The sequence below is a fragment of the Periophthalmus magnuspinnatus genome, chromosome 3 (genome assembly GCF_009829125.3).
Source record: "Periophthalmus magnuspinnatus isolate fPerMag1 chromosome 3, fPerMag1.2.pri, whole genome shotgun sequence".
Lineage (NCBI taxonomy): Eukaryota > Metazoa > Chordata > Actinopteri > Gobiiformes > Gobiidae > Periophthalmus > Periophthalmus magnuspinnatus.
Genome location: NC_047128.1, coordinates 20,020,949 through 20,034,610, shown reverse-complemented (window position 1 = coordinate 20,034,610; position 13,662 = coordinate 20,020,949). Strand labels below are relative to the sequence as shown.

Here is a 13,662-nt window from a genome sequence, read left to right as displayed (position 1 = left end):
ACCTCAGCTGGCTCCTCTCAACGTAGAGGAGCAGCAACTCTACTCCTCACTTTTCCCGTGTGAGTGAACTCCTCACTCCTCCACTTAAGGCAGGGACTCTCCACCCACCTTCAGAGGGCAAGCCACTTTTATCCATTTGAGGATTATGGCCTTGGATTTGGAGGAGCTGATTTTCATCCCAGCCGCTTCACACTTGGCTACAAACCGCCCCAGTGCATGTTGCAGGTCCTAGTTCGATTAAACCATCAGGATAACATCATCTGCAAACAGCAGAGATGAGATCCTGTGGTCCCCTTATCGCCCATCCATGATATTTTGCAGCTGATGTCATCAACACTCTATAGTAGTTGAAACTAACTAGAAGCACTGTCTGAAACTCTGTTTTTCAAATTAGGTTTAACACAATCTGACCATGAAGAACTATCTTAGTTGGAACTACAACAGGTGAGGGACTTGTTTAACAGGTTTTGCACTGTTAAACAAGTCCCTCTCAACTTGCAGTACAGTCAAAAGCTAGCTAGCCAACAGTTTTTCAGTTAATCACTCTCACTTTTGTTGAAAATCACCTAAACACCTAAACAGGACCATGAACGCTCGTATTGATCACAGGCTCCTGAAAATATGTTGTTTAAATTAAGTTTGTTGTTGTCTAAAAACTAAAAAAAAAAAAAAAATCTAAAAGCTTATCAGGCTCTGATTATTATGTGTCCATTATGTTGTCATGGTAACTGCTGCACATTCCTCCATAGACATCCATGTTTTACCCCCCAGCGTGTCACTGCAAAGTATCAATAAGGGGAAAGAGACATCATCACATGGTTTTCACATGTAGAATGTGAAAACCACTAAACTCCGATCAGGCATCAAAATAAGGACTTGTGACTTATAGTGACTTTCTACAGATTTTAAAATCCATGGGACTGATGCAGTTTTGTTTCCCTCAGCCAGAGGACATGTTTGTGTGTGACCTGGAGGAGCGAGACATCAGCTGTCCTCCAGCATGGAAGAACCTCACCAAGAGCCAGTGCACCCCCCTCTTTATGAATGCCTACACTATGAGAGGTACTGATCCAAGTGTATGTACGGCCACATCATGTGGGAATACTGTGTGGTTAGGCAGGGGCTCGGAGGTTAGAGCACTCGCCCAAGGTCGGAGGGTTGATTTCCTGTTAGTGTGCCCTTAGGTAAGACACTTCACCCATCTTGCCTCGTCTGAATGGGATGTGTGCATGAATGATTGGTGGGGGTCAGAAGGGCCAATGCTACAGATTTGTAGCCAGTGTTCCAAGTTTAATTGTGATCATAATCTAAATTTGAATAGACGCAATTAGCAAATCGCAAAGACTGCAGTTTACCATATCTGCCTCCACAAACAACGAAATATTGTGTCTCTGTTGATCTGTTCAAGCTTGTTCTGAAATACATGTGATTTAAAGCTTTAGTGTTTTATTGTCAGGAAGTGCACATTAGCATGCTAGTTGTTAGCATTGCCATAGCAGCAACATTTTTAAGATAGTAAAAATCAGGCATGGCCCCTTTAAATTGTTCATGTTGATTTAATGTTAAAAATGTACAAAGAGTGAGAGTCAGACAACTTTATTCATCCCAAAGGGCAATTCAGTTAGTAGCTGTTGCTCAAGAGTAGAAATACACAGCCAGCAAGCAATGACAAAACAATACATTGTCTCATCATCAGTATCAGTTCAGGACATAAAAACGAGGGCAGAGCCGCATGTTAGGATTGGCTGAACATTCATGTTTTTGAGTCATTAGTTTGTCTTTTCAGTTTCACTGTGTGACATTATTAGTTGGTAGCAGAAAGCCCTGCAGGCTAGGGCTGCTCAATAAATCAGATTTTAATCGTGACTATATTCTATTGCTCTAATTGGTTACAGCAGTCAGGACATGTCTTTAGTCAACTAAAAAGTTAGTCTACAGCCCTCCTAACAACCACTCATTTGTATCCTTCCACTATAAATGTTTGAACGTACACAAATTATGACTTCAAATAATCATGACCATAATATTGCAGGAAACATTGGCACTCTAAAGACTTCAAAGACTTCAAATACTTCAAATACAGTCTTACTTATTTTTCTTATATATTGATACTTTGCAGTGACATTGGGCTGGCGGTGTTTTGTCTGTATGATGCATTGTTACCAGTTGCAGTTACCATGGTGACACAATGCACACATTAGCAAACTGCCACTGATTGTCTGAAAGAAAAAAATACAAAATGGATTTAAACAACGTCATCAGCTTGCCTCCATAGAGATATTATTGCTTTGCCTGAAATGTTCCAAGGTATAGCATATAATTTATCTATCTCGCATAGATCCAATTACAGATGTTTGGTAGCTGAAAAAATACAGTGATCCCTCGCTATGTCACTGTTCACCTTTTGCGGCCTTGCTGTTTCGCTGACTTTTTTTTGTGCAATTTTGCATGCTTTTTTTTTTTTTTTTTTTTTTTTTACAGCGTATGCACATGCATTGTGTTCTGCGTCCTGATTGGCTGAGGGACTGTAGGCCATTGTCCATAAGTCTCCTCCGTACCGTATCTCCTGTACAGTACAGAATGCGTTCAGCCAAATTTACATAAATGTTTACTTGCAGCAGTGTGACTCTGAAGTGCTGTTTGTTTGAAAGTTTTCTTCCCGACAAAACCCACAATGTCGATGAAACGTTCTGCACCAACTAATTTCAGAAATGCTTTGGAGTTAAGTGCTTCTCTGCATGGAGAGGGGGATACCTCTGGGGATACCACTGGAGCAGAGGCACGTGAACAAATTTTAAGCGATCATCGTGGAAGGGGGATATAATCTATGAAAATTTGAACTTTGACTGTTTAAACAAGAGAGAAATGTGAGAAAATGTTAATGCCTGTCTGAGAAAAGTGTATAAAGTGTGTGGTGCGGTGTTTTACAGCCTTAAAACATATATAATAATTGTAAAAATAAAATTGACTACTTCGCGGTTTTCACCAATTGCAGACTATTTTTAGAACATAACCCCCACGATAAACAACCACTGTACTTCAAAAAACATGCATTCTGACCTGTAAATTGGTCTGGTGGTGTCACCTGCTGTCTCCATGGAGATGGATAGGTTTCATGCCATACTCATGGCATGAACATTTCAGGAAAAGCAAAAACAAAGCAGTTTTCATGGGGACAAGGAGGAGGTGGACAAAAAAGTTCCACTGTGCACGTTAAAGTAATGAGCAGTGCTGTTTGTTAGGAGCCCAGGCGGTGATCCACACTCATTCCAAGGCCGCAGTCCTGGCCACTCTGCTGTACCCGGGCACAGAGTTCCGCATCACGCACCAGGAGATGATCAAGGGCATCCGCAAGGGCACCTCCAGAACCAACTACAGGTACCCTGTGCAGGTGGCGAGCAACACAGAACTGATCAGACAACTACTCAGAGGTGTTCAAACTCAGAGGGAGATAGTGGCGAGTTTGTTAATGAAATTAGTTAGTAGTTAGTATTAGTAGTTTTAGTAGTACTCTTAGGGTGCATTCATTTCAGTCCAGATCTGGCCCTGGTTTGAGCCCAGTTTAGTTCTGATGTAGATGTGGTTTGGTCCTGTTCTGGTTTAGTCTTGGTCTAATCCAGGTTTAGCTCTGGTTTCATCCCGATTCCCAATTTAGACCACGTGAGCATGTGGAGCAAAGCCTTATGCAGTTGACATTAGCAACTCACAGATGCTAAAAGGACGCATGGCGTATAGGGATCCATGATGAGGCGTGGCGAGTGTCACTTATTGCTTTTTCTGCACTTCTCTGATGCAACAGAGGAGCGCATCTGTGCATGTCTCAACGGAACTCAGTATCCTGATTCACAATCTACATCAAGTTGACCTGAAGAGCCAAAATGAACAAAATGAGGATAATCTCCTTGATTTACCAGCACTGAATCCACAACGTTTCAGACGCCGAAGACATTGGATTCTCAATAATAAATCATGCCCACAAATGTCACGTGCCAGGTGGTACCAGGTTAGGTTAAGGTTAGAGTCTGGTTTTGAGATTTTGGTTAAGATTAGGGTAGAGGTTATATATTTGCTTTCAGAAATATTTTTTTTAAATATGAGAAAACAGGTCTGTGGGAACATAGAGCCTGTGCTCCAAGTCTATAATACCAAAAGCTGTGTTTCAAACTCATAGATACATACGTACATTTGATCAACATGTTGATGTCCCCTACTTTCAGACCATATTTACTTTTGAATAATTCTGTTGTAAAAAAGAAATACCATAATGTGCATGTAATGTTGGCATTTTAAATGTATACTTTACAGTTCATTTAGCACAAATAAAAGTTCTGGCACAGTGTAGTCACAAACTGGCAGTACATTCTTTTGTAGTCTTAGCCAAACTAATTTAAGATTTCCTGATACATCTGTACTGTCTGCGCTTGTTCCCCTGTAATTGTGTCTTACCACCAACGCTCACAGACAGGTCTGCACATGTTCACATCGGTACGGTTTTGGCCACATCTGAGGATTTCAGTTCAGTACACACCTTTGTGTCATTTTTCAGACGTTCACAAGACTTGTTTAGTATGTGCTACAATAAAGAGAAGCCATTTCCTGTGCTTGTATTCAGGTTCTACAGTCATGGATTGGGTTACTACTGTTTGATACAGCTCGCTCCACATGACAGACATGTTCCCACTGGTTTAGTAGCTTCTGTTTTACTGGAGCTCAAAGTAACATTTTACTTCAACAATAGTTTGGGTTGCGTGACATCAAAACAAACTTGAGGTCAAGTTAGAGTTCTATAACTTACTATTTAACTGTCAGATTGCGGACTTGTTGACTTGGTTTATGGTTAATAAATCTGTAATTACTGGGTTTATCCACAAAAGACGAAAACTGGAACATAGCAAAATGCAAAGTTTCAATCTGTGAACTGGACAAATCGTAAGAGTGAAGACGTTTCGCTGCTCATCCAAGCTGCATCTTCAGTTCTGGTCAGATTGCTGGTGGCCACTGCCCTATATAAGGCAGTCAGCCCAAATAAACAAAAAGCAAGTAAACTGCAGATCATATAGACTGCAAATGTTTATGTTATAAACTCTATGGGGTCTTATGCATAAAGCCTGCTAATGAGGCCAACAGTGGCTTAGTGGTTAGCGCAGCCTTCCTTCCATCAGTCTGCCCAGGGCACAGGCAGCTGTGCCTACAGAAGCCTATGATTTCTTTTCATAGATATTTTTTGCTTGTACGGTTGTGTGCAGATATGACGACATGCTTGTGGTCCCTATCATCGAGAACACTCCAGAAGAGAGGGACCTGAAGGAGCGCATGGCCCGGGCCATGGAGCAGTATCCAGAGTCCTGTGCAGTACTGGTGCGCAGGCATGGGGTGTACGTGTGGGGGGAGTCCTGGCAGAAGGCCAAGACCATGTAAGAACCACACTGTCATGTAGTGTGACATATTATGTACTTTAAATTAGTGATAAAGATTATATGGCACAACATGTGAAAATGGGTCCCTGGGTGTTGTTTCTGATGGGTTGTCCCTGTGACATTCAGGGATGGGTCAAATGGAGACGATGAATTTCCCTCACACATTTATATTGGCACCTATATAAATGTCCACTTTACTGGTCATATATTCTAAAAAGCAGAGGTGGTTAGTATTCACTTACATTTATTTGAGTAACTTTTTAATTAAATTGTACTTTTCAGGTTACTTCTAGTAGCATACTTTTAAAGGTTTTGGTTACTCCTTCTACTCTGAGTACGTCTACAAGTGACAAAAGCTTTATGTTGATGAAATGATTTGAACATTGTTGCCTCTTGCTTCTTGATTTAGTTAGTCTCATTTTTGTGTCTATACCAAATAACTTAATCAAAACATACCTACCTAGTTCATAGTTTAGTTTGTTTAACTGCATTTTTAAGTAGCCTTGCATGTTTAGATTGGATTCTCCAGAACAAAAAAATGAGTATTTACTTCTGATAAAGTCTGATTGATATTAGAATGCTAATAACGGTAGCTCTATTTAGCATGTATGAATGGCTTCCACCAAAAGGTGGAAGGACTTTCTGTGACATATTTCAAGCTAATTTGATTTAAAAAAAAACAAAAAAAAAAACTCATTTTAGAAATAACATATTTTTGCTAATTAGCCAGACTATATAATAGTAGCATTCCCAAGTACTTTTTTACACTTACTTGAGTAATTTCTTACCACTACTTTGAGGAATATTATTTTGAAGTAACATTAGTCTTAATTGAGTCAATTGGCTACTCTACCCACCACTGCTAACACTAAACCTTTCATCCAAGCACATTGTTTATACAAGCAATGTTTGGTCTGCTAACAGTGTGTGCTAGATAAATAACTGCTAACTTGACCTGTTGTGCGCTCAGGTGTGAATGCTACGACTACCTGTTCGATGTGGCCGTGCAGATGAAGCAGTGTGGCCTGGACCCTACAGCCCTGCCCACAGAGAAGGGCATCGTCTGACCCCCCACTGCTTACCCACAATTCCACAGCACCCGGCCTTCTGGGAGAACAGACTGTAATCACAAGCCATTGACTGTGGCCATAGAACTCTGATGAGGGGCCATTTAGAGAATCAGAAGGAAACTATAACTATGGGACAGTTAAACGTGTGGAATCAGCTCGCCTGGTTCACTGCATTATAGTCTGGGTGTATTTGGTTCATTTTGTACATCTGATAAAAAAGTGAGACAAAGCATTTATGAGTTATAATCAGAAAACAAATAAACTTCAATTTAAAGAGGGGGTATTATGCTTTTTTTTAAATTTTTATTTTCTTTATATATATAGCTCTCTACCTTGTTATAACATTGTTCCCTCATCAAGAACATGCCTATAGAGGTTTTATGCACATTAGTATTTTTCATTACCACCACGTGGCATTTCTGAGAAAGGCCACAGGAAGTAATTGAAAGGTATAAAGCAGGTAAACAAACCTGACACAAAGACTCACTTATTCTAAGTTCCACCAGGAAAATTATATAGTGGCACTTTAAAAGTTCTATATTAGGCAGAACTGACACTTCTGAGCTTTAAGCCATGTTATAATCTAGTTACCTCATCAAAAACATACCTGGAGTTGTGTTTTGTTTCATTCACACATTTGATTAGTCCTTTATTATTAGTCTCTATATCTCTTAATGCTCTGTTTCACCTTATGGTGTCATGAACTGGTAGTATTCAAGTTAACAGCTACTTTTTACCTTATATTCAGGAAGGACCGGAAATTCCAGCGAAATCATCCAAATGATTCTAGTGAAAATTTATGGAGCACAGTGGAGCACTTCCTGTATCATCACGTCACATCACAAGATGGAACATGACTGTATTTCCTTTTTCCAAGGAAAATTATCTGCAAGTGTAGTGTGAACTTAAAAAAACAGAACAAATCCACTCACCACCACTTAATTTGGCAAGACATAACATATGCTCTATCCAGTAGATTTTTCAAAACAAACCAATGTTGATGAAATTAGAAAACAAATGCAAGTTCTTATTATTGTAAAGTCAAGGCAAGTTTATTTGCACAGCACAATTCATACACAAGGTAATTCAAAGTGCTTTACAGAATAACAGAGACAGTAAAATCACAATACAAACAAATTAAAACATAAATAATCATCAATAACAATCATCAATAACAATCATCAATAACAATCATCAATAACAGTCATCATAAAATTAACATTAAAGGAGAAAAGTGCAGAATAGAACCCTTTCAGTCATATGCACAGCAAAATAGAACTGTTTTGAGCCTGGATTTAAACATTGTCAAAGTAGAGGCCTGTCTCATATCTGCAGGAAGACTGTTCCAGGTTTTGGCTGCATAAAACTGAAATGCAGATTCACCATATTTAGTCCTGACTCTGAGCACCAGCAGGAGGGCCGTCCCTGAAGTCCTCAGAGTGTGAGGTGTTTTATATGGCACTAACATGTCGAAGATGTACTTTGGTGCTTGGCCGTGGAGAGACATACACAAGCAGAGCTGCTTTAAAGTCTATTCTCTGAGCCACAGGAAGCCAGTGCAGAGACTTGCGCACAGGACTTATGCGCTCATACTTCTTAGTTCTAGTCAGGAACTGAGTAGCAGTGTTCTGGATGTACTGCAGCTGTGTTAAGGCTTGTTTGTAGAGGCCAGTGAGCAGGCCGTTACAGTAGTCTAACCTACTGGAAACAAATGCATAGATACGTTTCTCTAAGTCAGGTTTTGACAGTATACCTTTGATTTTTGCAATGATTTTTAGATGGTAAAAAACTGCAGATGTTTTTGATTTGATGCCGCTGTTAAAGTTCAAGTCTGAGTCCATTATTACCCCTAGATTTCTAGCCTGATTTGAAGGTTTTAGAGAGAGAGACTGGAAATGACTGCTGACACTTTGTCTTTGTTTCTGTGGGCCAAAGACTATGACTTCAGTCTTGTCTGAGTTTAGCTGGAGAAAGATGTTTTACATCCACACACTGATCTGTTGGATGCAGTGGCAGAGTGAATCCACTGGTCCATATTCACCTGCTGCCAGTGAGATATAGATCTGAGTGCATATTTTTGGTAGGACACATTATTGCTGTACATTAACTGGCCAAATGGCAGCATGTAGAGATTGAACAACAGGGGTCCCAGGATTGACCCCTGGGGCACCCCACAGGTCAGGGCCAATTTTACACTGTTAAGTTGTTTCTTCATCAAAAACATACCTGGAGTTGGGCCAATAAGGCTGCATTGTAATATAAAAGGAAATATTATGATTTAATATCTTTTTTTTTTTTTTAATTTAAATTTTTTTTAACAAATGTTTTTTTTTTTTTAAACAGCGGAATCGGTATCGAGTATCAAGATTATTCCTTAGCATCAGAATTAAGTTTGGAATTTTAGTATTGTGACAACACTAATTCCAGCTGATATGCAGTTTGGAAAGAGCACATGATAAACTTGACTTTCCGAGAGCGACCCACTTACGTCCTGGGAGAGAGACACACAGAACTGCTAACAATGGGTCTTTGTGGTTTGTTATCTGCAAACATGCAAATCTCAGACACTCCTCATGTTTGTGCTGTTTGGCAGAAAAGTCCTCTGTCCCATTCTATTGTAGCCTATTTAGATTCTTGCAGACATGTTTTATGTGTCATGTATCGGAATAATTAAAATCACCCCATATGTCCAACTATGATTATAATGTTTTATTGTAATATTTGGCCAAAGTTCTCACAGGGAATGACAGTATGCTATAAAGAATAGGATGGTTGAAAATGATTATTCACGCTTTTAAACTGCTGCTGTCTTGGTCCTTAGATAATTAGATAATTATTAGCTAATTAGAATCTTATTTATTTATTTATTTTATTTATTTGACAGACATGATTCAACATGAATGTAAATACGCCAGATTATAGCCAAAGGCTAATGTCCATCTGTTGTCCCTGGGCTGGGGTCACAAAAGGGTCAAGTTAAAAATTGCACACTACATTACATTCACTGCACAGTTCCCACGGTTGCACATTCCACAAAATTGCACATTCCGCACAGTTGCACATTCCATTCATTGCACATTACACTCATTGCACAGTTCCCATTATTGCACCATACAAAATATTGCATATTCCAGTCATTACACAGTCCCCATTATTATTATTATTTATATAGGCTACCCACCCAAGGTGCAGATCTCTTGCTATTACTTAAAAGTGCACTATGTAACCTTTCTGGTGAAGGGTCTGCACCCTGCTGTCTTGTTAGAATGTTCCACAGTTTAAACATATTATCTAATTTGCATTTCATATATTACATGTGGATGTAACAATAACAGAGATACGGTGATATTGTATTGTTAAAAGTCTCACAAGATATCAAAGCTAAAAACTCCTTTTCTGCTAAAATCATTTGTTTTGTTGCAACAACTAAAAAAACCCAAAACAAAACAGAAAACTATACAGACCGTGATCCTTTGTTCTGTTTCAGTGCCAACAGGATGAAGAAATAACTATTGTTATTATGACAGTAATGATTCACACCAAAGCCTTTTGAGAGCACTTTAAAAGGAAAAAGTAGCACTTCTCCAATTTAGTTAGTCTCAAAGTCAAAATATCACAATAAATATTGTACTGTGATGTTCATGTTGTGCAGTGAGAGTTGATTATTGTTACATTGCCTTTTTAACCCTCTCAGGCTCAAATTAAGTTTTAGTAACAGGAAAAATCTGATATTTGGGGAAAATTATCATATGGGGTAGTAATATACAATCCTGACTTTTTTTTGAGAGAAATCTTCACATGCAATGCATTCTGGGATGTTGCAAATTTGCAACATTGGCCCGGTGTAGTAAATTAACACAAGACTGAATATGATAGTAACACTAAATTTATTTGTATACCACTTTTCAAAACAATGTTTCAAAGTGCTTTACAGTGGCAGAACAACAGTCAAAACAACTTGGTATATATAACTTTTTCGTGTGATACTCCAAGAAACTTTTTTTTTTCTTTTGTATAGCACAAAAGTAATTTGCACTTCAGGCAGGCCATTTGTGTGCAACCATTCTTGCACAGTCTGCATCGTCCACATTTATCAGCAAGGATGAGAAAATGATTGAATCTGTATAGTCTGATGACATCCCATGGCACAATCATCCTTCGAAGTGGAGGTGGAGGTGGGGCAGCTTGATGGGGTTCTGGAGCATCTTCCAATGATGGTTGTCCTCTTTTTCTGCTGTTCAAGTCAGCCTGGTTTCCAACCTTGATGAGGGCATCTACAACTTGGGCACGGACGTCAAGAAGCGGCATATACTTCTCCTTCTTCTGTGAGATGACGGTGGTAGATGTCCCATGACTGTTGCAATTGGTTGTATCGTGTTGTCGCCTGCCAGTACAGGCGGTACAATGGCATACATACTACGGTCATCAAGATGTGTAAACCAATGAATTACTCCATTTCAGATGGGGCTGTTTTGAGTTCCAGCCCATTCTTCATAACTGCATACAGGTTAGATTGGTGAAAAATAATTTTCGAACACGGATTTGTCCATGAAAATACCAGGGTATTGGTGATCAAAATACCACTTTGGACTTGGTATTTCGTCTGGTGGAGGTGAGAACGAAGGTCCTTGGAATGAAGAGTCTATGTCAGCTGCTGGGGGGTTCCTCTGCCTCCAAGAAAAACCTTTGTTTACTGGAGCTGGGCCTGGCTGAGGTTTATCGTCATCTGGTAACTCAGTGTCACTGTCTGCATGTACGTTATGAATTTCAATATGAAGGTGGTTGGGATTAGCTCTTGCTATTGCTGCCACTGGGTCATCATCATCATGGTCAGACTCGTATACTTCAGGAGCAAAATCTGGATCGAAAATTGGATTCTGTGTCAGATAAGGCCCCACGTAGAAGGCAAACTCAGTGGCTTCCCTGACTGAAAATCTTCATCGGCCTGCCATAACGCACTGCAAATCCTGCAAAAAGAGTATTCTGTAAGATTGTTTGCCAAAAAAAGCTCAAACAAAGAACTATACTATTAAATGTGCCATGGAATTTAGGCTACATCAGTTTTCCTCATTGCACAGTCAAATGAACAACATATATGCCATTGCTTTTGATCAAATCTGCTTCTGATAGTTTGTAAATTCACTCAAAATTATTTCATTTTCCATAGGATATAACCTCAATGACACCTCAAAGTAACAAGTAAACAATGGTGATAGGAAAATAACTCTAGTATAAACTGTTGCTCAAAATATGGGCAAACTAGTAGATAAAGCATGTGGCAGCCATTGGTACCTGTCCGGGAATATGTTGCAAATCTACAACGTTGAAATAGAGCTGCCCCTGGGAAAAAACCTGAAAGACATAAAATCTACTAATTGGCATGCACTGTATCTATATTTATTCATAATTTATCTTATGCATTTTTGGTTTCAAAATAATGGAGGTTGGTAGTGATACTTACATGAAATTGATGCCTAGAAAATCCGTTTCAGTAAAACCATGCAGACAGACATGTTGGAAGAGAGACAGTGCTGACATCTGGTGAGCAATTGGGAAACTGTTTGTTGCTAATGCACAACTAAGTCCTGCAGTGCAACTTCTGAGTAAAAAAGGCTAAAAAAATATAGATGTGGAGTAATTAGGTAATTGGCAATTAGTGGTTGCAAATTTGCAACGCCTGCCTGGAGAGGGTTAATTGCCAGAAGAAAAACAAACACCAGGTCCTTCTGCAAGCCTTAAATGGAAATAGTTAAGTTTTATGCCAGAGAAAACAACATGGTAACAAGAATCCAGGCCCTTCCACTACCACTAGAAAAGTTACATAGTGAACCATAGCTAACAAACATCACATTTTCCTCATGGGCCATATTGTTAATTATTCATGCAAATCATTAGAACATGTATAGACTGTAGGGCAGGTCTCGTGGGGGCTGCTCTGGAGAACTTGTAAACCTATAGGATTAGTTAGTGTAGCCTACATGCTAAGCCCACATATCTCCATGGATACATCAGAACCTTCTTCACGTTCTTCGTGCTGCAGGCGCCTCCGAGAGGATTAAAAATACATGAGGAGATCAGAGCGCCCTGGAGTGGAGCAGTGGACTGTCTTTATGCACATACTAATACAAATATATAAGCATCATTCAGGTTTATCGCACTGTTCTGTTGTAGTACTCTTAATGAGCAGCAGGTGGCGTCTTGGTGTTGTGTTTATATAACTGTGTTTCAAGAACTGGCAGGAAGACTTTTTTTTTTTTTTTCCAGGAATTATAAAACAGATTCGGATAGAGCAACTCCTTTTGGGCACTAAGGGCGAAAATATAAGCTTGTTGTTTACCCTATAAGAATATATAGGACTCCTCTAAAAATGTTTGATGCTTAAAGGTGCACTGTGTAACTATGTAAAGTGTCTACCATCTGCTTGTCTCCATGGATATGTTGTTTCTTTGTCTGGAATGTTCCACAATATGGCACTGAATCTTGCATCTTGTTTTTATTGCTCAAAAGTTACTTGAAAAACATGCGTTACTATGAGCGGGCTTGCATTTCCATATTCGTAATAGCTTGTCTCCGTAGATATGGAGAAAAAAAAGGCCATACAGTGGAGCATTCCAGGAAAACCAATAACACCCCCGTGGAGACAAGCAGGTAGTGGATCCTTCACCAAAAGTTACATAAAGCACCTTAATTAGTGTGTAATAATATTAGATTGATAACTGCCAATCTGCTCCTTTGACACGCCTGACCACCCGCAACAATCACTCACAAACTACATTCATATTAGGAAATGTGGGTGATGTGTCTTGCCTAAGGACACATCAATAGTTTGCACTAGAGTCACTGCTGTCTCACTGTGGTACCTGGTACTCTCAGTGCTCTCTCATCCAAGTACTAACCAGGAACAGCCCTGCTTAGCTTCCAAGATGAGACAAATGCTGGCACTGACAAGGTGATATGGCCATTTTAGAGATATAGCTAGTGTATTTGTTCTAGTACCGGCTTGGTTCTGGTTTGAGCTCAATTTAGTCCTGATGTAGTCCTGTTCTAGAGTCCTAATTTAGTCCTAGTCTGGTTTTAATCCCAGTTTTTCATTGGAATGAGTGCAAGTGCAGAAGCATAAATATGCAGCTCTCAAATGATAAATATTCAAACAAACAGTGTGCAGTGCGAGTCCT

General features: G+C 39.5%; 1 protein-coding gene across 1 annotated transcript; it reads left to right on the top strand.

Annotated features, from left to right (window-relative positions):
* The first annotated feature begins 908 nt into the window (after positions 1 to 908).
* On the top strand, positions 909 to 6,767 carry apip (APAF1 interacting protein). Its single transcript, XM_033986449.2, has 4 exons — positions 909 to 1,062; positions 3,243 to 3,378; positions 5,247 to 5,414; positions 6,388 to 6,767. Exons 1-4 carry the CDS (start codon positions 915 to 917, stop codon positions 6,482 to 6,484), a joined length of 549 nt encoding a protein of 182 aa, XP_033842340.2. The 5' UTR covers positions 909 to 914; the 3' UTR covers positions 6,485 to 6,767.
* Positions 6,768 to 13,662: the final 6,895 nt, after the last annotated feature.